Source organism: Schistocerca piceifrons, chromosome 1 (assembly GCF_021461385.2).
Source record: "Schistocerca piceifrons isolate TAMUIC-IGC-003096 chromosome 1, iqSchPice1.1, whole genome shotgun sequence".
Classification (NCBI taxonomy): domain Eukaryota; kingdom Metazoa; phylum Arthropoda; class Insecta; order Orthoptera; family Acrididae; genus Schistocerca; species Schistocerca piceifrons.
The window spans coordinates 264294228-264319628 of record NC_060138.1 but is presented as its reverse complement, the minus strand read 5'-3'; the positions used below and the strand labels follow the sequence as shown (position 1 = coordinate 264319628).

The 25401-nt window shown below is 46.3% G+C and overlaps 1 protein-coding gene across 2 annotated transcripts in view; it reads left to right on the top strand.

Moving 5' to 3' along the window:
• The window catches only part of LOC124793848 (UDP-glycosyltransferase UGT5-like), a 76553-nt gene extending 72841 nt beyond the window's left edge, over window positions 1-3712 (top strand). Inside the window, exons 5-6 of one of the 2 annotated variants that reach the window (XR_007016581.1) lie at window positions 2439-3427; window positions 3556-3712. Coding sequence is in view for 1 of the 2 variants with exons in the window: in XM_047258053.1 (XP_047114009.1) it covers window positions 2439-2697 (259 nt within the window). In the remaining variant the exon portion in view is untranslated. Of the gene's footprint in view, window positions 1-2438 lie in introns of both variants that reach the window. The other variant, XM_047258053.1, reaches the window with a different exon arrangement.
• The last annotated feature ends 21689 nt before the right edge of the window (window positions 3713-25401 follow it).

Below are 25401 nucleotides of genomic sequence, written 5' to 3'. Positions count from 1 at the left end.
CACTTCCTCGACGCGATGTTAAGCCCTAAGGGTTCCTACATTCCTTACTACAATACCTCGCTAGTTCGAGGAAAAAAATCAGATTTTGAATTAACTGTACTTATTTCCACCCTGACAGATACTGGATAATATCCTTCAAACTAGTTTAGGCAAGTCCAATCTGACCTGGATTTGTGGAGAAGTATACATCTACATTTGTATCTACATCTACATGTATACTCCACAAGCAGCCGTACGGTGCACGGCGCAGGGTATCCTGTACCACTATTAACAGTTTCCTTTCCTGTTCCACTCGCAAATAGGGCGAAGGAAAAAACGACTGTCTGTATACCTCCGTATGAACCGTAGTTTCATGTATGTTATCTTCGTGCTCCTTACGCAAAATGTATGTTGGCGGCAGTGGCATCGCTCTGCAGTCAGATTCAAATGCCAGTTCTCCAAATTTTCTCAATAGTGTTCCTCGAAAACAACGTTACCTTCCCATTTGAGTTTCCGAAGTATCTCCGCAACAGTTGCGTGCTGTTAGAACCTACCAGTAACAAATATAGCAGCGATACCTTCCTTTAACCGGATCTGGTGAGGATCCCAAACACTCGAGCAGTACTCAAGAACTGGTCGCACTAGCGTCCTATATGCGGTCTCCTTTACAGATGAACCACACATTCCTAAGTCAGGACAAAAAGTGCTTTATCTCATCGTCGAGGAGATAAGTCACTGGACTCGTATTCAATTATTTGTCGGTAGTACAGATTTTGGGATTTTCTTAAGTCGCTTAACGGAATCGCCAATTTTTTTTTTTTTAAAAAAAAGAACGTAGGTTTCCTTCTCCAATCTGATCTCGCGCTCCGTTTCTAATGACATCGCCATCGACTCGATGTTAAACGCTATCTCTTTCCTTTCTTGCTTCTTTTTTTTTTGTCGTACCTCAACCATTGTATGAAACAAAATTTTGAAAAACACAGCCCTCAGTCGCGAACACAATTAATTTGTAACCTAGGTTTCGGTGTCACAAGGGACACCTCCGGACAAAATTAAAACTAAATGTTACAGCATAACGTACCAAAAGCTACGAAAGCTGTGGTCATACCTGACAGCATCAGATAGTCAGAATTAAAATAAAATGCAACAGAGGTGCAAACTACTAGGGGCTGCCATGTGTCCTCTGCTACAGTCAACACAAAACTGAAACATCAAGTGATTTGTGCACCACGGCAACTTCAAGACAATACCGCCATTGGTGGCCAATTGGTAAAGCAAGCGATTTTGTAAACATCTCTCGTAACTGCAGAGAGGGAAATAAACAAACACCTGAACGGTGTACATGAAGTAATGACAATAGCGGGATACAACATGATATAAAATACAACTAATGAATGACTGGCTGTAGTACAAAACATCCAAAATAAATGCATAAAGAAGACATATACGAAATAATCCATTAAATTACATCACTGCTTACTATAATAGATACGTTATAAAACAAAAAAAGTTTTTTTTTTTTTAATTTACGTATATGAGCAGTAAAAATTAGAAAGAAAAGGCATCTCTGAATCTGCAAGAAGTAGTACATCAGAATGTTAGGTCTCGTCAAGCAGCGGCTTTATACCATTGAAATAACTTCTTCTGCGCAACTGCACCTGCTCTTTGAGAAGAAGTCCGTCATTCGCAAGTAAATGCTTGAAAATTTCCAGCTCCTCCAAAATATCAAGTTTACGCCCTTTTTTCAGTATGCAAAATTTCCAGCTTCTCAACCCCTTTAGGAGAGTGCCCTGTGATTAACAGGTGATTGGCAAAAGAAGAATTAGGGGCACACGAACCGTTTTCCCTCAGAAAATGTTCTTTACAGCGAATTGAAAAGGCACGTCCTGTTTGACCAATATAATAAGCACCGCAAGTGTCACATGGAGTCTTGTAGACACCAGAATTCTGCAGAGGGCTAGTAGTTGACTTTAAATTATGGATGACATTTTTTCTCAAGTTGTTATTTGTAGAAAAGGCAATATTACATTTGTATTTAATCCGAAATAACCTTTGAATCTGGTATGACTGAGGGCTGTGTTTTTCAAAATTTTGTATTAGCCAGCCGCGTGGCCGAGCGGTTCTAAGCGCTTCAGTCCGGAACCGCGCGACTGCTACGGTCGCAGGTTCGAATCCTGCCTCGGGCATGGATGTGTGTGATGTCCTTAGGTTAGTTAGGTTTAAGAAGTTCTATGTTCTAGGGGACTGATGACCTCAGATGTTAAGTCCCATAGTGCTCAGAGCCATTTGAACCATTTGTATTATACAACAGTCGCTGATTGACAGCCATGTTAAAAACCTTAACATTGTATGATTGGCTCGTCCATGGTAACTTAATACCACGATATGACTATTCACTTTTTGTTTACCAGACTAGCCACTTTTTGATTACTGTAAGTCAAATGTATTCTGTGTTACAGACTTGAACGGTCTCCATTGTGGGGAAGAATATCTCGAAACCATGAACAGACGTGGTCTGCTACGAACTGCTGCTCCATACCACGCCGTCTACAGGATTATCGGCCTCACCCCCTTTACAGTGGACGCTACAGATTGCTGTCTGCGGCGATCACCTTGCACTGTAGCGTACGCCGCAATCATTCTTGTCCTGTGTTTGGCTGCATCAGTAAATGTGGTACACTTCTTGACCGTCGGTCAAGAGCACATTTCTGCCCTTAGGTTCTTGTGGCTAACAGGGACAGCGATAGCAGCTTGTCTGATGGCCGTTGTACCTGTAGCTACAGATCTCTTCTTTAATACCAGCAGATACCAGAGAATACTCAGCCTGTTGTCTTATCGAGACACTGAAATTTTGGAATTAAAGCACTCGTCTAATAAACGCGTGACATTTGGCTGCAAACCTCTATACGTAACTTCGTTTGTTCCCTTTCTGTGCATTGTAGTGAGGAATGTATTGCAGAAAAGAGGTCTTTACATTACAGCTTCTATGTTTCTTATGCAAGGTGTCATGCTGGCTGCAGTCTCAAAGTACATTATACTAGTTATGCTGGTGACGAATGACCTGCGATGCCTGGAGGGGACGCTGAGGGCAGTGAAGCGGCCGCTTCCAGGCGCGGCTCACTTCCGCGCTCTGCGCAGAGTCTACAGGGCGGTGTGCGGCGCCTCCCAGGAGGTGCTGGCGGCCCACGAGTGCTTCCTGGCGGTGTTCACAGGCACACTGCTGGTCTCCACGTCGTGGCACACCGTCTGCTTCCTGCTGTGCTCTGGCCACCAGCTGCAGCAGGTCGTTTTCCTCGTGTGGCACACGTCGCTGTTGCTCTCAGTGTTGGTGTCTTCACACGCACTCTACGAGGCGCAGGCGTCGATCGCCGCCACGGTGTGCAGGCGTCTGAAAGACGTCCGCACCGCCAGCCCGGATGCAAAGGAGCTTCGCCACTTCTTGTTACTGGTACGGAGTCTCCGTCCGGCGCACCGCATCTTCGGAGCGATCCCTCTGGACTTAAGGCTGGTAGCCGCCTTCCTGTCAACGTACACAACATACACAGTTATTCTAATGACTTTTTAACATTGTTTCAGTTTCACCAACTGTACTGTTACGGCCCAGAGAAGAAACAGTGAAGTACTTTGACCACAGTATAGTCTACAAACGTATGGCCCCAGAGTTAGAGGCATAAATAAAACCTTCTTGTATTTCAAGCCACATCAAGGATTAAAGAGCTCTACGAAATTTAAACCGACTTTTTTTCTTTACTGGTTGTTACTTTCCCCCTGTCTCCTCTACTCTCCCGACCTATATATTTTTTGTGGGATCTGAAATTTAAAAACCTCTCTCACACCGGCCTGATTTACCTTCACTGATCAGGATAGTAAAAAACATGCGTATATTAAGGGAATTTTCATTCACAAAGCACGCTTATCACATTCACACAGTTCAATACTGTTCTATCCTGATTAAATTGAGCTTAACTTAAATTCCATAAGGCAGTGAAGCAATTTCGAAGTCTCGGTGCGACGAAAATTGTCAGTCGATCTCCTGAAAACATTTGTAATCATTGTTAATTTTCGGTGATCACATGGGGAAGACCGGAGATCTGTTGGTAAGACCGTGTTAGCCCATTTATTGAAAGTAATCAACTGGATATCTTGAGCGTACAAAACGGCAGGTTCGTTCAGTGTAAATCAGACGTTCCCCACTGATCCCGTGCAACACTGCGTAGCAAGCAGACACTGTAAGTAATAATCAGTTAGATAATACGCGAACACACTTACTTTAGTTTAGTTCTTGAATTAAATTCCTTCTCATACAGAATCTCATCAAGATGGCGACTAGCTCAACAATACATACATATACATCTTCGTTCTTTCAGGGCTAATCTGCAAGATCTCTATCATTCTTTTCATAAGAGAAAACATAGATAGCAGAGAAGCTATTCCATGGAGTAAATGCACGCTCCAAGGAATAATAGGGCTTGAAACTACTTTGCACTGATAATCATCGTATATTAAAGTTTAGGAATCGGTAAGATAAGAAGAGATATTTCGAGATATGTACTCAATTATATAATTTATAAAAAATTTCTGAAAATATCGCGGAGAGACGGCTGCAAGAGACATTACAAGCTCTACGAAATTAAAACCGACTTTTTTTCTTTACTGGTTGTTACTTCCCCCCTGTCTCCTCTTCTCCCCCGACCTGTACAAAACACTACCTGTGTTGTGACCTGACGGGACTAGAATCGTCATGGTGTGTGGCTCATTTTTTACTGTAACAGATAAAATATAAGTGGGTTCAAAAAGAAACGAGCCGGAGGCATAATTACAGAAACCACTATCTTCTATGTTAGAAGTATTGACCCTGGCTGTTCAGACACTTGTCCCACTGTGAAACAAGGTGGTGAATGGTTGTCTCATAAAATTCCCAGGGCTGCGATCTTAACCAGTTCCGCACGTACAGCTGGACGTCGTCGTCCGAGGTGAATCGTTTTCTCCTCAGAGCCTTTTTAAGGGGACCAAAAATGGCGTAATTACAGGGAGAGAGGTCCGCACTGTATGGAGGATGCCCGAGAACTTCCCATTTGAATTTCTGCAGGACTGTGTTGGCCATAAGAGGCTTTGCACTGTCGTGGAGCAGAATGACCCCAAGGGTGAGATTGCCTAGTCGTTTTGATTTGATCGCTTGGTGAAGGGTGGTCAAGGTTTGCGAGTAATGCTGGGCATTCACTGTTGTCCTGTGCTGCAAGAAGTGAATCAGAAGGGGGCCATCTTGGTCAAAGAAGAACGTCAGCATAGCCTTTCCTGCACTCGTGTGGATGGCCTTGGCTTTTTTTGGTGGTGGTGACCCTGGATGCTTAAACTGGAGACTTTGTAGTTTTGATTCTGGTTCGAAGTGATGACACCATGACTCATCTACAGCCATCACTCGTGCCAGGAACGCATTCCCTTCCCGAGCACAGCGCTGCAGATGAGCAAGACAGTGGGCCATTCGACATGCTTCCTGGTGTGGTTGAAGACTGTGGGGCACCCATTTGGAACATACTGCGCATGTTCAGTCGTTCCCTCATGGTGGTGTGAACACTTCCGATGCTCAATCCGACCACTGTCACTCTGTGGTTCTGGGTAATGAACGCATCCACCAGCTGGACGATGTCATCGGTAATTCAGTGTGGTGCTCCAGAGAGTGCATCATCGGCTAACGACACCCATCCTTCCCTGAAGCGCGTGTGCCACGCCTTGACCCTTGCAAGGGACATGCAGTGTTCGCTGTACACCTGTTACATTCTTCGATGAATGTCCGTTCCTCCTACTCCCTCCGCTGTCAGAAAACGAACAACGCCTCTTTGCTCTTCTTTTGAAGCTTCCATGTCACTGTTTACAATGCGACTGGCAGTGTTGGACGATTGATGCATGCTGCTGCTAGCTCTGTATAGTCACGTGACGTGCACGTGTGCCATCTAGCGAGGGGCTGTGAATTTCCACGCTCTCATCGGAACCACGCCTTGTTACAAACGCAACTGTATTACCCTCCTGTCACCCGTTTGCGCATTCTAGGCTCTGGCTCGTTTCTTTTTGAACTCCCCTTATATTAGTTCAATTTATTAGATAAGTGAATAAAAGATTTACTTAACAGGGAAACACTTCTTTGCCACAGGAGAGAGTAGAATATTTTCAACTGTCATTGAGCCTGAAAGCATTACTTGATGCGTACAGCCACAGATTGTTCTCTTGCAGTACGAAATGCAACATTTATGGAAGTACATCAGAAACTCTTAACTGTCACTGTCCATGATGACGCTGACTGCTGTAGCTGAGGTCTCGAATGGGAGTGAGCTCTTGCATGTTCGACACTGTAATGACCTCAGTGTGAGGTTGCTACTATGCTGAAAGGGGAGGTGTGGGCTCCAGGAGCAAATCCGATTCGTCGTTGTGGCTGCAGCGAGTCCTCACTGATGTCTGTGGTATCGATTCACGTTGCCCACTTTGGTGTGGCACCGCGGTCTCTGAACAATACCACAATCTGTATATTTTTTTATCTTGTGTCAGAAGAACAGGCCGCCAAACGTTAAAATATATACAGGTGGTAGTTTTTACACGTAAAAGAGTAAAATAACAATTTTAAAATACATTTCTTGCAAAAGCAGTGAATTACCCCGAGTGGGAGAGAGGAAAAAAAATCGAAACTTCACAGACTGAGAGGTATCTGATGTTATTTTAGCGATTACAAAGAACTTGATGGCATGAGGCCCCTTATCTGTACGACTTTCCACTCCCTCTGGCCTTAACGCATGCAGTGATTAGGTTCAGTAGAGTGTCACAAAGACGTTGTATCCCAGCCCACATCTGTTGCAGTAAACGAAGGCATTTACTAGATATTGACACTGGGATGGAGTACACGTCTGCACTGGTCCCACACATGTTCTATCAGGAACTGACCTGCTAATCTCACTGGCCACAGGAGTACTTCAGTATCACCCAGGAAATTTTTAGAGACACCTGTCGTGTGTGGATGAACGCTGTCCTGTTCAAAAGTGGAACCACAATACTGTCACCTGGAAGGTAACACATGAGAAAGCAGGATGTTCGTGAGGTACCCCTGTGCCGTCAGAGCTCCTTCAGTCACTACATGCCGTGGCCGGAAATCACACCTCACAGTTCCTGCATTGTGACGCCAGAAGTAACACTGCCCTGCCTCTTCGTAACATTGGAAGAATAGTCATCTGGGATAGTGTAGAACCGTAATTCATCACTTAACACATCACCAGTTCATGTTTCACAGTCAGGGCAACAGATAACTGCAAACGTAGCAATTTATATTGTGAAGTTAACAGAAGTCTATGCATGGGGGGGGGGGGGGGGGTGATTCCATGGTACAGCTGCTCCTAGTCTCCGACGAATAGTGCAGAGTGACACAGAATGTTGGAGGGAGTCCGATACTTCTTCTCGGATGACAGGTCCGCACGTGAAGGGTTGCAATGTGCTTGGGAACAATTCAGTGTGGTCGACCTAAACCTTGACTACGAATATGCCTGCCCTCACAATCCCCGTCAGTTCAACGTCGGGCAGCTACCACATCTGGAAGCCCCAAAAATCTGGATAATGAACTATTCTACCAGTAGCCAAATGGAGACCCACAATGAGGTCCCTTTCAAAGTGTGTCAGTTGCTGATAATGCTGTCTCACACAATTGCCTGGCAGCACATGATATCTCCACGACCCTCACAGACATCATTCAACACCTGACGCTGTTCACACCCATTATACACTCTACCAGGCCGGGTAACACTAAACTTGAGCGATACTAACGCAGTGTACTGCCGTTCTACCATCCACAGAGAACTGCAACTCTGATCATTTACATATGTACTGATACACGTGTGTACATGTACGAAGTTATACTGATGTCTGACCATGTCCTCTGGATGCTTCACAATTTTTAGCTGGCATTGTACAATAAAAAATTATATGTGTAGACGATTTTCTCAAAAATTCAAATAGCGATAGTGATGAGACTTGTTCAGCAGGTCCCTCAAGGTCAGCTCCCACTAAATTCTTTGGGTGTACGAAGGAAGGAAGGAAAGAAGGAAGGATGGAGGGATCCTACAGGCAAATGGGTTGCCATGTCTGGGAGTTGAGGGGTGATTTTGGGCTGGGAAGTGAGATGGAGGCCGGAACAGAAAGAAGAGAGGGTGGGTATGGGGGCTGGGTAGGTACTGGAGCTTTGATCTAAGAAGAGGTTATGGGTACAAGAGCTATAGCTGGTAGGAAAGGTAGATGTCACGGTGGATTTCTGTGTCAACAGGCTGGAGTCTACTTTCGGATAGGATATGGAGGGTGTGGAGGTGGAGGCAGGGTGGCAGAAGCCCCGGATTGGCAATGTTCAAACATTCTATGCAAACAGCTTGGTTACGGCTGCCGAGTTTCCCTGAGGTTCATTACCAGTGACTTCTGTGTAAATATTGTCGATGAATCGCCAGAATGGGTGAACGTCGAAGAAAATTCGTTAAGAGGTATGGCAACAGTGCGCAATGACTTGGTAATCTCGGATGTTCTTGTTGAGGCTGTGAAATACATTGCATTCCAATTCTAATCCACTGATAACTCACTGGAGTTTTCAGAAGCAAAGAATGAAGTAGGAGCATGCATTGCACACTGTATATCGATTATATTTGGTGGGGATTTTCCCTTTCTAATGCCGACATGGACATACAAAGTAGCTGGATTTTATGGAAACAGATTATGCAAACAAAAAAGTCGCTAAACTTCTGTGCACAATTTTGAAACAAAAATTCCCCGAGATTCGTGACAGTTACTGCTGTGTGTGTGTAAGAACAAGAATATTTTGTAAGAATTAGGCATCTAAAGCAAGAAGCTAAGTTGGAATCCGTGAAGAAGTGTAACGCAAGAACGAAGCAACTAATGACTGCGCCCTAATTTTGTAAACGTGAATGGAAATCTAGAACCGGCAACATTAACGTCTGCTTGTGTATCAGAGGAGTGAGTTATTTTTCATACTAATCTTAACTACAGTGTCTAGTCGCATTAATGTAACCACCGCCTATGTTCGATGACAACGTGCAATAACCACTCCCTTCAGGCAGGTGGTACCACTAACAATGTGGAATATATTAGGCTTGTCGTGAGGACGCGGAGAGCAGTGCAGTCGTTGTCAAAAATTGTTCAAATGGCTCTGAGCACTATGGGACTTAACGTCTGAGGTCATCAGTCCTGCCGGCCGGTGTGGCCGTGCGGTTCTAGGCGCTTCAGTATGGAACCGCGCCACTGCTATGGTCGCAGGTTCGAATCCTGTCTCGGGCATGGATGTGTTTGATGTCCTTAGGTTAGTTAGGATTAAGTAGTTCTAAGTTCTAGCGGACTGATGACCACAGATGTTTAGTCCCACAGTGCTCAGAGCCATTTGAACCATTTCATCAGTCCCCTAGACCGTAGCAGTCGCGCGGTTCAGGACTGAAGTGCCTAGAACCGTTCGGCCACAGCGGCCGGCGCGGTCGTTGTCTTAATGCGGAAATGAAGCAATTTATCTGACGTCCAAAAGGGCATCATCTTTGGTTTTCGGGCCAAGGGTGTTAGCATTTTCGAAATGGCTAAATTTGTAAACTGTTCGCATGCCGTCATGGTTAGAGTACACCGTGCACCTCAAAATGGCGGTGTCCAAAACTGGCGCCGAGGCAGCTGTGGTGTACCACGGGCTATACATGATATCGGCGAACGACGGTTGCAGAGATGCGTACAAGCGAATATACTGCAACTGTTGAGCAACTGACCGCCCAGATTAATCAAGGGGCTGTTAATAATGTCTCCCTAACGACCGTTCAGCGAATATTGTCACATATGAGCCTCAGCAGTAGGCACCTGGCTCATGTACTCACGCTGACTGTGCCGGCCGAAGTGGCCGAGCGGTTAAAGGCGCTACATCTGGAACCGCACGACCACTACGGTCGCAGGTTCGAATCCTGCCTCGGGCATGGATGTGTGTGATGTCCTTAGGTTAGTTAGGTTTAAGTAGTTCTAAGTTCTAGGGGACTGATGACCTCAGATGTTAAATCCCATAGTGCTCAGAGCCATTTGAACCATTTTGAACCATGCTGACTGCTTTTCATCGGCGATGAAGACTGGAATTTCCACAGTACCAAACTGGATGTCCACTGAGTTGCAGCAGGCGGCCTCTTCAGATGAACCACATTTTATGCTCCATTGGACGAATGGCTGTTGGCGTATACAGCTCCAGGAGGGAGCGTTAAGGTGTGAGGAATGTTTTTGGTGGCATTCCCTGGGTGATCTCGTCGTCCTGGAAGTAACAACGGATCAACAATCAGTATGCATCTTTTCTTTAGGACCATGTCCACCCCTAAATTGAGTTTGTTTCTACCTGAACATGATGGCATCTACCAGCAGGATAATGCAATGTGTCTTAGAGCTCTTGGTGTACATGCGTGTTTACTGCACTTCCTTGGTCACCAAACTTTCCAGAGTTAAAGCCAGTCCAGAATCTGTGGGACCAGCTCGATCACGCTGTTCGTGGCATGGATTCTAGCGCAGAGGGTCGCGGCACTGGAGTCAGTATGGCTTCACATCCCTGTCGGTACCTCCCATAACTTTACTGACTGTCTTTCGCAAGTCTCGTAGCGGTCAGCGTTGCAAAAGGTGATTCTTCGGGCTTTTGACAGCTGATCACAATAATGTGGCTGGACAGTGTACTACACTCATGCGCATAAATTAAAGATAATGCCGATACATGGTGAAACAACCCCCTGGTAGGCGGTTTGCGGGTTTAAATCACCTCGGGGTATGACCATGCGGTGCATTTGACCTGTGGTCGTCGCACGGTGGCGCTGGAGCAGTCCACATAAGAAGAGGTGTGTTGGTGCATGTCAGAGTACGGGGCAGTGAGTAAGTGTGAAGACGTTTTCAGAGGTGGTAATGGTGAAAATGGATCAAAAAACACATATTGATGATGTTATGAGGGGTAGAATAGTAGGGCGACTGGAGGCTGGTCAAACACAGCAGGTCGTAGCATGGGCCCTCCGTGTGCCACAAAGTGTGATCTCAAGATTATGGCAACGATTCCAGCAGACAGAAAACGTGTCCAGACGCTACAGTACGGGACTTCCACAGTGTACAACGCCACAAGAAGACCGATATCTCACCATCAGTGGCCACAGACGGCCACGGAGTACTGCAGGTAGCCTTGCTCGGGACCTTCCTGCAGCCACAGGAACAGTTGTCTCCAGACATACAGTCTACAGACGACTGAACAGACACGGTTTATTCGCCCGGAGACTTGCAAGGTGCATCCCACTGACCCCTGGTCACTGGAGAGCTCGTAAAGCCTGGTATCGAGAACACAGTACATGGTCATTGGAACAGTGGTCCCAGGTTATGTTCACGGACGCGTCCAGGTATAGTCTGAACAGTGATTCTCGCCGGGTTTTCATCTATCGCGAACTAGGGACCAGGTACCAACCCCTTAATGTCCTTGAAAGGGACCTGTATGGACGTCGTGGTTTGATGGTGTGGGGTGGGATTATGATTGGTGCACTTACAGCCCTGCATGTCTTTGACAGAGGAACTGTAACAGGTCAGGTGTATCAGGACGTCATTTTGCACCAGTATGTCCGCCTTTTCAGGGGTGCAGTGGGTCCCACCTTCCTCCTGATGGATGATAATGCACGGCACAACCGAGCTGCCATCGTGGAGGAGTACATTGAAACAGAAGATATCAGGCGAATGGAGTGGCCTGCCTATTCTCCAGACCTAAACCCCATCGAGCACGTCTGGGATGGTCTCGGTCGACGTATCGCTGCACTTCTTCAAACCCCTAAGACACTTCAGGAGCTCCGATAGGCACTGGTGCAAAATTGCAGGCTATACCCCAGCAGCTGCTCGACCACCTGATCCAGAGTATGCCAACCCGTTGTGCGGCCTGTGTACGTGTGCATGGTGATCACACCCCATATTGATGTCGGGGTCCATGCAAAGGAAACAGTGGCGTTTGGCAGCACATGTGTTTCGGGACGGTTTTCTCAAGTTATCACCATACCGTGTATTTACAGATCTGTGTCGTGTGTGTGTTCCCTATGTGCCTATGCTATTAGCGCCAGTTATGTGTAGTGCCACGTTGTGTGGCACCACATTCTGCAATTATTCTTAGTTTATGAGCATGAGTGTATTTATTTAATCCTAGGGTTTAATATGCACATCTATTATGCCTCTTGATTTAATTTGGCTTGTTATGTAGTGAACCTAACCAAAAGTAAAGTGAGTGAGTAATATATCATAGAGTTTGTGGTGCGGCGTATTTGCCGAATAACCACAGTGCCGAGCCTACATGCTACAACGTAAGTGAGTCACCTGAGAGACAGTCGGTAGCAAAAGTTTTCGCCGGAATCATCCAGCCTGAAGGTATTGCATCTACCATATGGAGATTAATCATATGAAAATCCAAAAGCAAGAGAGACACGCATTAGAGAACTCGACTTTGTACCCTCCGTAGGTGATCGAAATGCATATCTGTTGATTTCTCCCGACAACTGCCACAGATTTAAAAGTTGGTGGCAGCATTGTGTCGTACAGAACCACTCTGAAGTCATGAGAGGGGGCTAGTGTCAGGTTTACCTGCACATCGGTCTGGCGCAACGTTCTCGTCGCTTTGTCTCGTTCTCGGCTCAGCTGTCTGACATATTGACGGCAAGTTAGGCGACTTCGATAGCGGCACCTAGGTAGCGGTTGCAAGAAACCTATTCGCATTCCGAATATGGACAACCATCAGCTGTATAATAGAATGACGACAATGAAAATTTGTGCCGGTCCGGTACTCGAACCCGGGTTACCCGCTTATCACGAGCGGTCGCCTTACCTTTTGGTTATCGGAGCATGACTTGCGGCCAACCCAAACTTCCACGTCTGTTTGCAACTGTAGTCGTACATCCACTATGTACATTACCGTGCATGGGGGACATATTACCTGAACGTCGCTTGCCCGGTATCGGCGGATAAATACGATATTGAAGTGCCTGTGTTATTCCGTATTACAACGCAAAGTTCCTTCGGACATGCTGTTGGTCCTGTTTCCCATTGTATATCGCCACCCAAACTGCCTGTCTGCAGCAAGTCTACCCTGACTGGGTCTGTTGTTACCAAGAGTTATTGACTTTTCACTGCAGAGCCGAACTGACAAATAGGTTGGTGAAATGCCTGGGCTAGCAGGACAGAGCGGATTAGGTTGTGGAAAGAGGCCAAAATAAGTTGCTGTTAGTTGCACTCAACATACAAACTTTATTCATCAACACACAATATTACAACAAGGATGCAAAACACTCGAAACTTTAATCGACCTCCTTTGATTAACTTTAAATCGGCTGAAGACTACACTCAAAATCCAAGACACAAGGCCTAAGCAAGAAATTGAAGTACAAGGTTCTTCTGGAGGTTTCACCCAAGAATATTTTCTAAATCTTCGATCTAAACAGGCTGAAGGCCCTAGCAATTTAATTTTAATGGAACTTGGCTGGAGGCCGCATATTAAGCAATAAGAAGAGTTTCAATCAAAAGGCAGAAGTTCTTATCTTTCATGCAAAATTCGGCTGAAGGCCCCATACAAAAGCATAACAATCTTATGCCTTAAGGATAAGGCAAGGACATTAATTTAAGAGATATTAAAACTCGGCTGAAGGCCGCACATCAACAAATAATTTAACGGCTTAAGCCCTAGAAAGAAGAGTTTCAATTTTAAAAGGCAGAAGGCCATATCTTAAAACATTTCGTATAAAATTCTGCTGAAGGGTCCTATAAGAATAACAATCTCATGCCTTAAGGGCAAAACAAGAATAATTAATTTAAGAAATATTGATACTCGACTGAAAGCCACACTTCAATCACATAACTAAAACCCAAACAGGGAAATTACTATGTAACAAACAAGGAACGGCGCTCAGAAGTTTCCAAGGGTCGGCCTGGAACTATAACACTAATACCCCTTTAGGCGAGACTGGCAGCATGTTCAACGACTTCTTAATCTGGAGGCAACCCAACGGACAGACAGCTAATCAACCAATCAACAAGATCAGTTCCACTCCACGCAACCAGCAAAACGACTACAAGATTTCAATACAACGACACAGAATATTGGCGCCCACAACGACCAACAACACCTGAACTGTCGAACTACACGTCGCGCTGGACAGCAACAACACAACAAGGAAAATACACTGCCGAAAATTACGTCAACGACCAGGGCAGGTAACCGGAACGTCAACGGCCACAAGGCAGAAGATACCGCTGGTCAACTTCAATAACAGAGAATAAATTAAGTTAAACTCCACAGGAAGACGGCTGGAATCTTAGCAGACTTGAATACACAGATGTTGTTGCTTGCGGGAATGTCCCAAAAGTGACAACCAGGATCAAACGAAGAAATGTAAACAGTTGAGGCTCGATAGTAGATTATGCGAGGACTCAACTTTCATGTGCAAGATCGGTCGGTGACGAACTTCGTAGCACCTGCAAGCAGCACCTCACACGCCAAACAGCGCATGCACACCGCCAGCGGCCTCGGCCAGAGTACACGCGACGGAGACTTCCTCGCTGCTCCACGCCAACCGACCGACTGCCGAGGCCCAGAAGCGGTGAAAGGACCGAATATACGTCGGCCGATGAGACGACCAACCGAACGACCAACCAACGGTCGTCCCGCTCCAATCTCCCTCCGTCGGACAGTTCATGTGTGTCACTAGCGGTCGGCGAGCACTGGCTGGCCGCGCCTCACCGGCGCTCCGTCCCCGACTTCACTGCTGCCGCGTCCCGACTGCACTGCTGGTCCGTCTTCAACTCACTGCCAGACACACGACGACCCGGAAATACTATCGGTCGCTCCAGAGATGGTACGACAGTGCCGATACGCGCTGCTGCTGCCGCTCACGGGCACGTAAGGCAGGAAGTTAGTGATGCCAGTAAGTGGAATAAGAAAACGAGGCTGCAGTAACGTAATAGAAGATGACAAACCATAAATGGTATGAACACGAGCTGTGCACGGCTTAGTTGGGTATGGAAAAAGATTCATAACAAGCTGCATGTAATTACAAAAGGAAAAGGAGGTAGGCACACCAGCAACCAGCAGCACTATCGGTTGTGAATCGTTTTGTTCATTGCTCAGCTCATTTAAAGGGAGAGTGTTAATGTCTTCGCCCCTCAACTGTTGTATATTTGTGTTTTGCATCAGCTGGTGTACGTGTGTGAGCTATTATTTATAGTTTGATTTTTATATTCATGTTTTCATCTTAAGATACACTTCTTTCGTTTCTTACAGTGGATAATCCGGTCCATTGTGCAAGGTTGCTGAATAGTCTCTAATCTAAGTCGCCTTCATCTGTAGATCCGGCCCTGCATCGCCTCATTTTGCCGTCCACGACACCAGGTAGTCGCACCCGGGCCCGCTTCAGCTTCGCAATGGCCTGATCCCACGCTGTACTAGTGAGTTCGCGACAGGCTCAAGGCCCACGTGACGCTAGATGCCGCTAGAGCGTCCAGGTTAAGAGGGGCGCTGCAGGCGTCCAAGAGCGATTTGCATATACAAGGTGAATCATAACTAGTAGCAAGATCTGATGGGAGTGGAAGTGTACTAGGGTATGAATTACAGGAACTGGTCTGTGAAATCTGACGATAACTACAACCTTTTTCTCGGAAGGATTTTTCTAACGACGCAAACTTTCATTTCTTGATATTGTAGCCATCTGTCACAGCTTGAAGCTCGAGAAAATATTACGTTTTGAGGCTGATAGGCTTCTGAACATGGATGTGTATTGTTTTCCGCGAAAAAAGTCACGTATCATATGTGTGACTGACTATAAGAACGGCCGAGATTACGTACAATAGGTATGAATTTTACCTCCAACAGAAACAACCAAGCAAATCACTTATCTCTCTATGTTGACTAGGGTATCTAATTGTTCGAAATTCTGATAAAAATGGGAGTTAGCTATAGGCCAAGACAGATGCTACGCAATATGTACAAAAACCAAGAGGAATGATGAGAATAAAAGACCAGGAACGCAGGCCTCGGATTAAAAAGATTGCGAGACAGAGATGTAGTCTTTCTCCTCTACTGTTCATTCTCTACATCGGAGAAGCCATGACGGAAATAAAACTTAGGTTTAGTAATTCATTGAGGGAAAATATCAACTATAACATTCGTTGATAGCACTACTATCCTCACTGAAAACGAGAATGTGTTACTAGACATACCGAATGGAATAAACAAAATACTGAAAACAGACTATGGACTGAGAGTAAACTAAAGAAAGGCGAAAATAATGAGGAGTAGCAGAAACGAAATCTGTGTCCCCAGTAGAACTGGGAATCATGAAGTAGACAAAGTGAAGGTATTTCGCTACCTTGGAAGCAAAATAATGTGTGACGGACGAAGCAAGGATGAAAAAAAAAGCAAACAAGGTCAATTAAAGAGAGCATTCCTGCTCAAAAGAAGTCTACTAGTACTAAACATTGGCCTTAATATGAGGAAGAAATTTCTGAGGATATGCATCTGGAGCATAAAATTGTTTCGAAGAGCAGAAACCGAAAAAGAAGAGAATCGAAGCATTTGGTATGTGCTGCTATAGACGGATGTTTAAAGTTAATATGGACTGATAAGAAATGAGGAGATTCGACACAGAATAGAAGACGAAAAGAATAAACTGATGACACTGACAAAAAGTAGCGGCAGGATGATAAAACACCTGTTAAAATGTCGGGGAATAACATCCACCGTACTAGAGGCAGCTGTAGAGGGTAAAAACTGTAGTGGTAGTCAGAGATTGTAACATACACAACAAATAATTAAGGACATTGTGTGTGAGTGCTACTCTGAGATGAAGAGTGTGGCACACAAGATGACGTAGTGGAAGAGGGTGGCACACGAGATGACGTAGTGATAGGTCTCATGAAACCACTTAGAAGACTAGTGACCCAAAAACAAATCACAGAGTTTCCTAAAGTTTTCATTTGTTACAAAAAAAATCTATATTTTCTCTTTCATTACAAAATTATTGGTGTTTTCATTAATTACAAAGTTTCAAATGTTTTCCATTGTTGTAAAATCACTTACTTTTCATTAGCTTCAAAAATATTAACAGTATCTATAAACTCTTCACTTATTACAAAAGCCTATGTTAAATTTAGCGATCTGTGCAAAATAAATTTACCGCTGAAAGTCTCGTCTGCAGAAAGAAAGAAAAGGTGGATGGTGCTTCGATACTGGCGGCATCAGTAATTCAGAGGGTAAATTCGATAAGAGCCAATCATAATGCTCGGTTCATTCACAAGACATCCGTTGTGCTGGGATATAGGAGTCTGCACATAGTGGTGGGAACGTTTGTGTGTGTTGAAAGCAGGAAGGGTAACAAGTGATGGATGGGGTATCCAGTTAGGACTGCTGGGAAGAGTGCATTCGATCTTATTCTGCGCTATTTTTGTAAACAGATTCTGTTAGTACAAGAATTTCCGTGCACATAATCTGAGACATCACGAAAACTCCTACAAAAGTGCACGTTAAGTATTTCTGGGACACTAAGCAATTTTGCTAGAGTTCGACTTGGTTATTATTTTAGATAGCCATGTGGTTTCAGTATAACATTGAGGACATTGCTAGAAGCACTTGCGATGGTAAGTAGCTATGTGCGGCGATGCGTCAGCCACATGTCATGCATGATCCATTAGAATCGCTAGAGAGAAAGCAGCTTGTGCTATTCTGGTATGGATTTCTGCAGCGTCTTCGCCAGACCACAGGTAGAGGGAGGGTAGTGGCAAACCCATGCACACTCGTCCCAGCTTGGAGTGTCTGCGCTCTGTAAATAAATCTTCACTCCAGTCTGGTCACATTAGCAACGGTGCGTAGGTGAACACGTATTTCGAGAGGAATTTTTCAGGTACCAAGTATGAAAGGGAAGTCGCCGCCTCATGCATGCGGAACTCGAACGGGCACCTGTGTGTGGTTTGACAGCGGTCTAGTGGACAGGGGGCAGTGGGTGGTGTCTGTGTACGTTGTTTGGGTGTCTGTTGCATTATTTTGCGAGCGGGTCTGTGGGCTGTGCTATGCTTTATTTGGATAGTTTACTAGTTGATTTCGTGTCTGCACATATGTGTACTGCAATATTTAGGAGGAGTTGCATGTCTGTACTGAAATTATTTCGGTAATTTAGGAGCTGTTTGCGTGCCTGCAGAGCGTTATTTAGGAGTAATTTACAGGTCTGTGGGCTGTGTGGCGTGACCCCAAGCATGTCAGAGCGTATGTTCTGTATCAGTGTGATAAATATACTCCATCCCTAAATAAATTGTTCCAAAATAAATAGAGTACACTCCTTCCTAACTGCCCCCAGCAGCCCAGCACAGGCTGAGTCATTTTCATGCCATTTTCCCCCTCCAGATCACCATCTTGGATTACATCAGGTCAGTTGGACTCTAGATCTCATGATGGAGAGACTGCCTGCAAAATAAAGACTCATGTCCAGTACAGGCAAAGTCCTTTTCCCACCATTTTCCCCCACCCCAGACTGCCATCTTGGGTTATGTCACAGAACAGACGACAGCGCCCTCTGGTGGCAGCACCGTGTACTAGGTCAGTTAGACTCTAGATCTCTTGGTGGAGACACAGTCTGTCGCCATTTCCCACCGCCATCTTGGATTACATCATGGATGACAACACCCTCTGGTGGCAGTACCGTGTACTAGATCAGTCGGACTCGAGATCTCTTGGTGGAGACACTGTCTGTTGCCATTCTCCGTAGCCGTCTTGGATTATGTCACGCATGAGAGTGCCCTCTGGCTGCAGTACTGTGTACTATGTCAGTTGGAGTCCAGACATTGTGGCAAACACACTGGATGGCTGTACAGCATGAAATTGTTTAAATAAAATGCAAAATAAAGACTTATGTCCAGCACTGGTAGAGTCCTCTTCCACGAATCCCTAGCAGGAGGTGGCAGTTGGATGACTTAGGTTAGTGGAGGTAACCTTTCTTCCCAGGCATTTTCTTAGCTTAGTAGAGATATGTGAATTGACCTTTCTTTACCACCAAAATTAAAACTTGGTGCCAGTTCCTAGGAAGAGGTGGCAGTCGGGTGACTTAGGTTAGTGGTGGTAGACCAAGTGACCTATCTTCCTGCGATTTTCTTAGGTTAGTAGAGGTGTGATGCATTATCCTTTTGGAACTTGAACTTCCCGCCATTTTTCTGGGGGAGGGGGGGGGGGTTAGTGGAGGTAGCCAAATTGACCTATCTTCCCGCCAAAATTCGAACTTCCCATCAAAAGCCGCCATCTTGGATGACGTCATGGCCGCCATTTGGATGACATCGTCGTCGCCATCTTGGATAACGGTACTTTGGGGTGGTAGCACCCTTGCCCCAATACTGAACCGAAGGAGGAGGAAGCAAGCCCAAGGAAAGGGGAAAATGAGGGGTTAGTGTTGGTAGGAGGGGTAGATGTCAGAGCGAAGTTCATCATCTGGGTGTGGTAAGGGCTGGAAGTGCTTTGGTAAAGGAGGTGGAGGGTGTGGAGATGAAGAGAGGATGGGGGAAACAGTAAAGGTGTGCGAACAGGTGGGGGTAGAGAGGATAGGAAACACCAGGGTACGAGGGGGATCAACTCTGTGGGCAATGTACTGGGTTTGGATGTATCTGAGGGAAAGGAGAAGATGCCCAAAGGGGATGAGGTCATACAGGACCCTTGTGGGAGACTGGAAGCAGATACAGAAAGCAAGGCAGAGTGCATCGTGTTTGAGGATTTGTAGAGCATTATAGAATCTAAGTGGGGTGGAAATCTAGATGATGCTGGCATAGTAAAGGATGGGACAGATCAAGGATCTGTAGATGTGAAAAATGGTGAAAGAATGCAGTCCACATGTCCTACATGTCCGACTGGAGAGGAGTTTCACGAGGCAGGGTCTACTGTGGGCTTTGTGTTGTACTGTAGGGAGATAGGGAGTCCAGGTGAGCAGACGGTTGAGGGTGAGGCCAAATTATTTCAAGGTAGGAGTGCCATGGATAGGATGACCGTGGTAAGGTAAAAATCGTGGAGCCAGAAGGAAGGGGTGGTATGTCCTATGATGATTGCCAGGGTCTTGGAAGGGTTCATGAAAAGGAGGCACTGGTTGCACCAAGTGGTGAACTGGTTGAGGTGGGTTTGAAGAGTATGTTGGGACTGTGAGAGGGTAGGACAGAGGGCCAGGAAGACAGTGTCAACAGCAAAATGGAGGAGGTGAACAGGCAGGGAAAGTTTGGGCATATCTAAAGTATACAGGAGATAGAGGAGAGGTGAAAGGAGAGAGCCTTGGGGGACATCCTTGGTACTATAAAACATATAAGAGTTGGTATTGTGGATATGACATACAAAGGACGATGGGAGAGGAAGGAAGCAACAAGAAAAACGAAATTGATAGGAAAGGCCTAAGACTGAAGTTTAGAGAGGAGCCCAGGATGCCATACATGGTCATAGGTGTTCTGAAGATTGAGGGAAACGAAGATAGTGGAACAATGGGAATTCAGTTGGAGGGTAACAAGAGTAGTAAGGTTAAGTAGCTAGTCGTCGACTGAGACAGAGGACCGAAAGCCACACTGGGTAAGGGGAAGGAGATGGTGCTGGTTCATGTGGTGACAAATACATTGGAGAAGATGGACTCGAAAACCTTACTGAACATGGAGATGAGGCAGATGGGATGATAGGAAGAGGTGTCAGAGGAGTGGGATTGTTGGGTTTAAGGAACAAGAGGATGTGGGAAGTCTTCCATAGGGTGGGGTAAAAGTTGGTGGAGAGGATGACATTATACAAGGTAGCCAAGACAGCCAGGAAGGAAGGGGGAGGGATTCCTTGAGGTGAGACTGTCATGACCAGGGCTGGTGTGGATTTAGAGTGTGTTGTAATGGGAGTGTTTATGCATGAGGGGGGTAACTTATCCAAGTACTGGAAATTGGAGGCGAGTGAAGGGATGGAGGTATCAGTGCATCCAACGATGGTGGGGAAGAGGGAGTAATCAAAGTTGGGATCATCAGGAATGGAGAACACTTCAGAGAGGTGGGAAGCAAAATTGTTAGCCTTACTGAGGTTGTAAGGGAAGGAGCAGTTGACATGGAGAAGGGAGCAGGATGGCTACCAGTAAGGCAGTGGAAAGCAAGCCAGAACTTTGAGGAGTTGACAGGGAGGGTGGCTCTGATTCATGTACATGACTGGGACCAGTTCCAGCGTTTCTTTGTTGTTAAGAGATTGCATAGGTGTTGTTGTAATTGCTGTCAGAGAAGTGTATCCCATTCATGGGTGCAGGGAAAGGAGTAGTAGAGCCTGTGGGATTCATAGGAAAGAAGGACAGCCTGTGGAGGAAGAGTAAATTGGTGAGGATGTATAATTTTGGTGGGAAGATGAGTCTCCACAGTGTCAGTGATGGTCTTCTGGAGAAAGGATGAGGCATGGGTGATGTCAGTGGCATGTTGGAAGGTAAGTTGGTGGCTGTCAGTCTGTGTGGAAATGGGATTGCAGTAGACACCCCAGTCAGCTCAGTGGCTAGTAGTGACCCCACATCACACTAGGGGTGGGGCATGTCAATACAGTGAGGAGGTTTGGGGAAGTGAGGATGACATTGGGGTGTAGTCACTTTTGGGATGGGTGTGCCATAGCAGGAAACAAAATTGCCTTGGAGAGTGGCGAGGAACTGATGCCACTGCTGAAGGTTGGCAGAGTAGCGGTGGTGGATGTTGAGGTCTGCAGCAATCACATACATGTAGAAGGTGCAGTGAACATGGGAGATGAAATCATAGGGGAGAGGAACTACTGGACAGACATAGACTGTGGCACAGGTGACATTGAGGGAGGGAAAAAAGATGCTGAGGTTGAGGTGTTCAGTTGGGTCCTTAAGAAGGGGCTGTGACCAGACAGGGATATGCTTGAAGTGGCCATTAGTGACCCCACATCACGCTAGGGAAAGGGGCATGTCAATGCAGTGATAGGGGGAGATGTGGATAACATGGTGAGGTTATAAGAAGGTTATATTAAGGATGAAGGAGTTGACTTGGCGCTAGGACAGGCGATCCATGAAGAGAAATTTGTTGGCAGGGAAGAAGAGGAGGTTTTGGTAGAGGAGTCAATACTGTTGGTACCCCATGGTTGGGAGGGGGAAAGGGAGTGGAGGGAGGAGGAGAGAGGCTTAAACGAGGGTGTCAAGGCTGGTAAAGGTGAGTTGAGCCAGGTTGTGGGAGTAGGTGGCGTAGGTGTTCCAATGGAAGATAGAGCAGGTGGCAAAGGAGATCTGCCTGAGGGGCACTGGAAGGGGTGTATGTTCTGGATAATGATGGTGACGAAACAGATGATATCTTCTGCTGCAGAGTATGGGCAGAGGGAACTGTAAGGGTGGAAGGACTGATTGATGGGCTGAATGGGGATGGTAAGCTTAGGAGTTGTGGGACAGGGTTTGGCCTCACATTTGTAGAAGTAGGTGGGATGGGTTACATTGTAGATGTTGCAGGAAGGAGAAGAAGCGATGTTAGGACATTGTTTTAGGAAGTGGGAGGCCTTACAGTGGGGGCAGGTGTAGCAGTTTTTGCAGTTTTGGGTGAGGTGATCATTGTATAGGAGACGTCATTGGCAGTGGCAGAATTAAGGAGGAGAATGACACAGGTCAATTGGGTGGTGAAAATGAAAAATCAGGGCTCCCTGAGTGAGGAGGTGATCAGTAGAGGAGGCAGACTTGGTAGATACACGCATCAGGAAGGTAGGGCCAGAGTCGTCATAGATTTGTCGGGCTGAGCGAATTTCTAGGGCAGGATGGGCATTCAGTTCCACCAACACCTCTGCCTCTGTGACTACAGTGTTGAACTTTGTAATCATGGAGGTGATGATTGGAGGATGAAGAGGGGATTGGGGCTGATAGGGAGAGGAGGTGGAAAGGAAGGGTGTGACAGACATCTTGGGGCCAAAGGTGACATGGAGAAGTTTCTGGCGTAGATCAGTGTGGAATGAGAGAGAGGGGGATTTGATAAGGATGCTCTCTGCGGGGGTAAGCTGAGCAGTGGGGACAATGGGGACATACTTGCATATTTCTTGTGTCAGGGTGTTGGCTTCAAGGAATCTGGGATCGGGGCTGGAAAGGATGAATATGTGCAGAGTGGGGGCTAGGGATGTGGGAGGAGGAGTTGTGTCCATGGGGGGGGGGGATCAGAAAGGAGAGGGATGGGCAGTGGTTTCTTGGTGGCAGTGGTGCAGATGAGAACAGCACTTGCACACTTTGGTTTTTTTGGCAGGGGTGGCCTGGGAGGAGGGGAGTGGTAGGTGACAAGTAGCAGGCCCTCATGTTAGGCAGAGGCATTTGGAAGTGAAGGTGTTTGTTCCATGTTGGCAACTGTGGTGTGGCAGGCAATGACATGGGTGGGGGGAAACAGGAGTGAGCATTGTGGAATGTGTGAGGAGTGGAGGAAAGCAGTCCCGACAGGTGATGGCAGTGGGAGCAGGAGCATAAGCATGAGCAGGAGTGGGAGGAGGAGGAACAAGAGCCAGTGCAGGAACAGGAGCAGTATATAGGTGGGGATATAGAGCAGCAGAGGAGATGGAAGGGGAGGAGACTGTGAGGTGGAAAGGTGGAGCACATGGGGAATTCTGGAGGAGGCACTCCAGGATGAAGTGGTGTGTGCAGGTGAAGGAGAGGTGCAAATAATTTTGGTGGTGGGGTTGTCTATGGTGGACTGTGTGGAGGCCCACTGGCGACAGGTGTCACCAAGGTAGGAAGAGAAAACTAAAACAGGTCTAACCAGCAGTCAGAGACAGGAGGGCATGATGGTGACATAAATGGCGATGACGGTGATGACGGCAGTAGTAGGGCAAAGTTTGTATGAACCCAGTTTGTTAGTGCGAGTTCCCTACATCAGGGGCAGGAATGCACTCAGGGGCAAATCTATTGTTCTCCTTAGATAGACAGGTACTTAACCTATTATTCTGCCAAAAGGATCCTTCCTTTTGATTGACAGGCACTTAACATATTGTTCCCATGCCCTCTCCCACTCCCCTCCATCCTCAGGAAACGCCCCCCATCTCGCTGCTATAGGTACACTTTCATGTCTGAGTTATTGGAAGAGCCCCTCTCACTCTTATCAATTTCATTGACAGGTACTTAACCTATTGTTCTCCTTTGATTGACAGGTGCTTAACCTATTGTCTACTCACCCCCTCCCACCCCCCACCTCCCACTCCCAGGAAACCTGCAACCCACCCTCTCCCTCTCGCTGTTACAGGTACACTTTTGATATCAATTTGATTAACTATTTAATTAAAACTAACCCCCATCCTCCACCTCCTCCAGAAAATGGCGGAAGTTCAAATTCCAGCAGGACACTGCAATACACTATGGCTACATCCACTAACCTAAGAACAGCCGGCAAAAGGTCACTTGGACTACCTCCACTAACCTAAGTAATCCGACCACCACCTTCTCCTAGAAATTGGTGGGAAAAGGACTGAGCCTGTGCTGTGTTTATTTTGCAGACAGACTTTATTTAAACAATTTGAGGCAGTACCACCACCCATTGTGTCCACCATGTATTTGACGATATGTAGGGCACTTTGCAAGATTTAATTGTAGGTTCAATATGGTGATCTGTGTAAAATAGTTTTTTGCCGCTGGAAGTCTCATCCTAAGAAAGAAAAATAAAGGGGAACGGTGCATCAGTAATCCAGGGGGTAAATTCGATAACAGCCAATCATAATGCTCCATTCATTCACAAGACGTCCTTTGTGCTCGGATATAGGAGTCTCTACATAGCGGTGAGAACTTTTGTGTATGTTGAAAGCAGGAAGGGTAACATGTGACGGACGAGATGCTATATTAGGACTGCGAGGAAGACATTATTCTGTTATTTCCGTAAACAGGTTCTGTTAGGGCAAGAATTTCCATGTAGACAAGCTGAGACATCACAAAAGCTCCTACAAAAGTGAGCGTTAACTATTTCTGGGGCACTATACAATTTCCGAGAGGTCGACTTGGTTCTTATTTTACACAGCAAATTTCTTCAGATGCACTTGCGATGGTGTGTAGCTACATGCGCACACTACACAGCAATGTGTCAGGCACGCTGGGCAGGTAAGCACAGCTAGACACAGCTCGAATGTCCCTTTAGGACTGCGAGAAAGTGAAAGCAGCCTGTGATATTCTGTGAAGCAATGGAATAGAGTTCTATAGCGCTGGACCTGCAGCTCTGCGTCATTGCGCCAGCAATGGTGCCTAGGTGAACACGTAATTCGACAGGAATTGCTTGGGTGTCAAGTATGAAAGAGATGCTGCTGCCCCATCCTTGCGGGGGCCTGGACTGACACCTGTGCATGGTCCAGCAGCTGATGGCCATGTCGTTACTTCAAGGGGCCTCCAGTGCATCCTGACTCACGTGAGT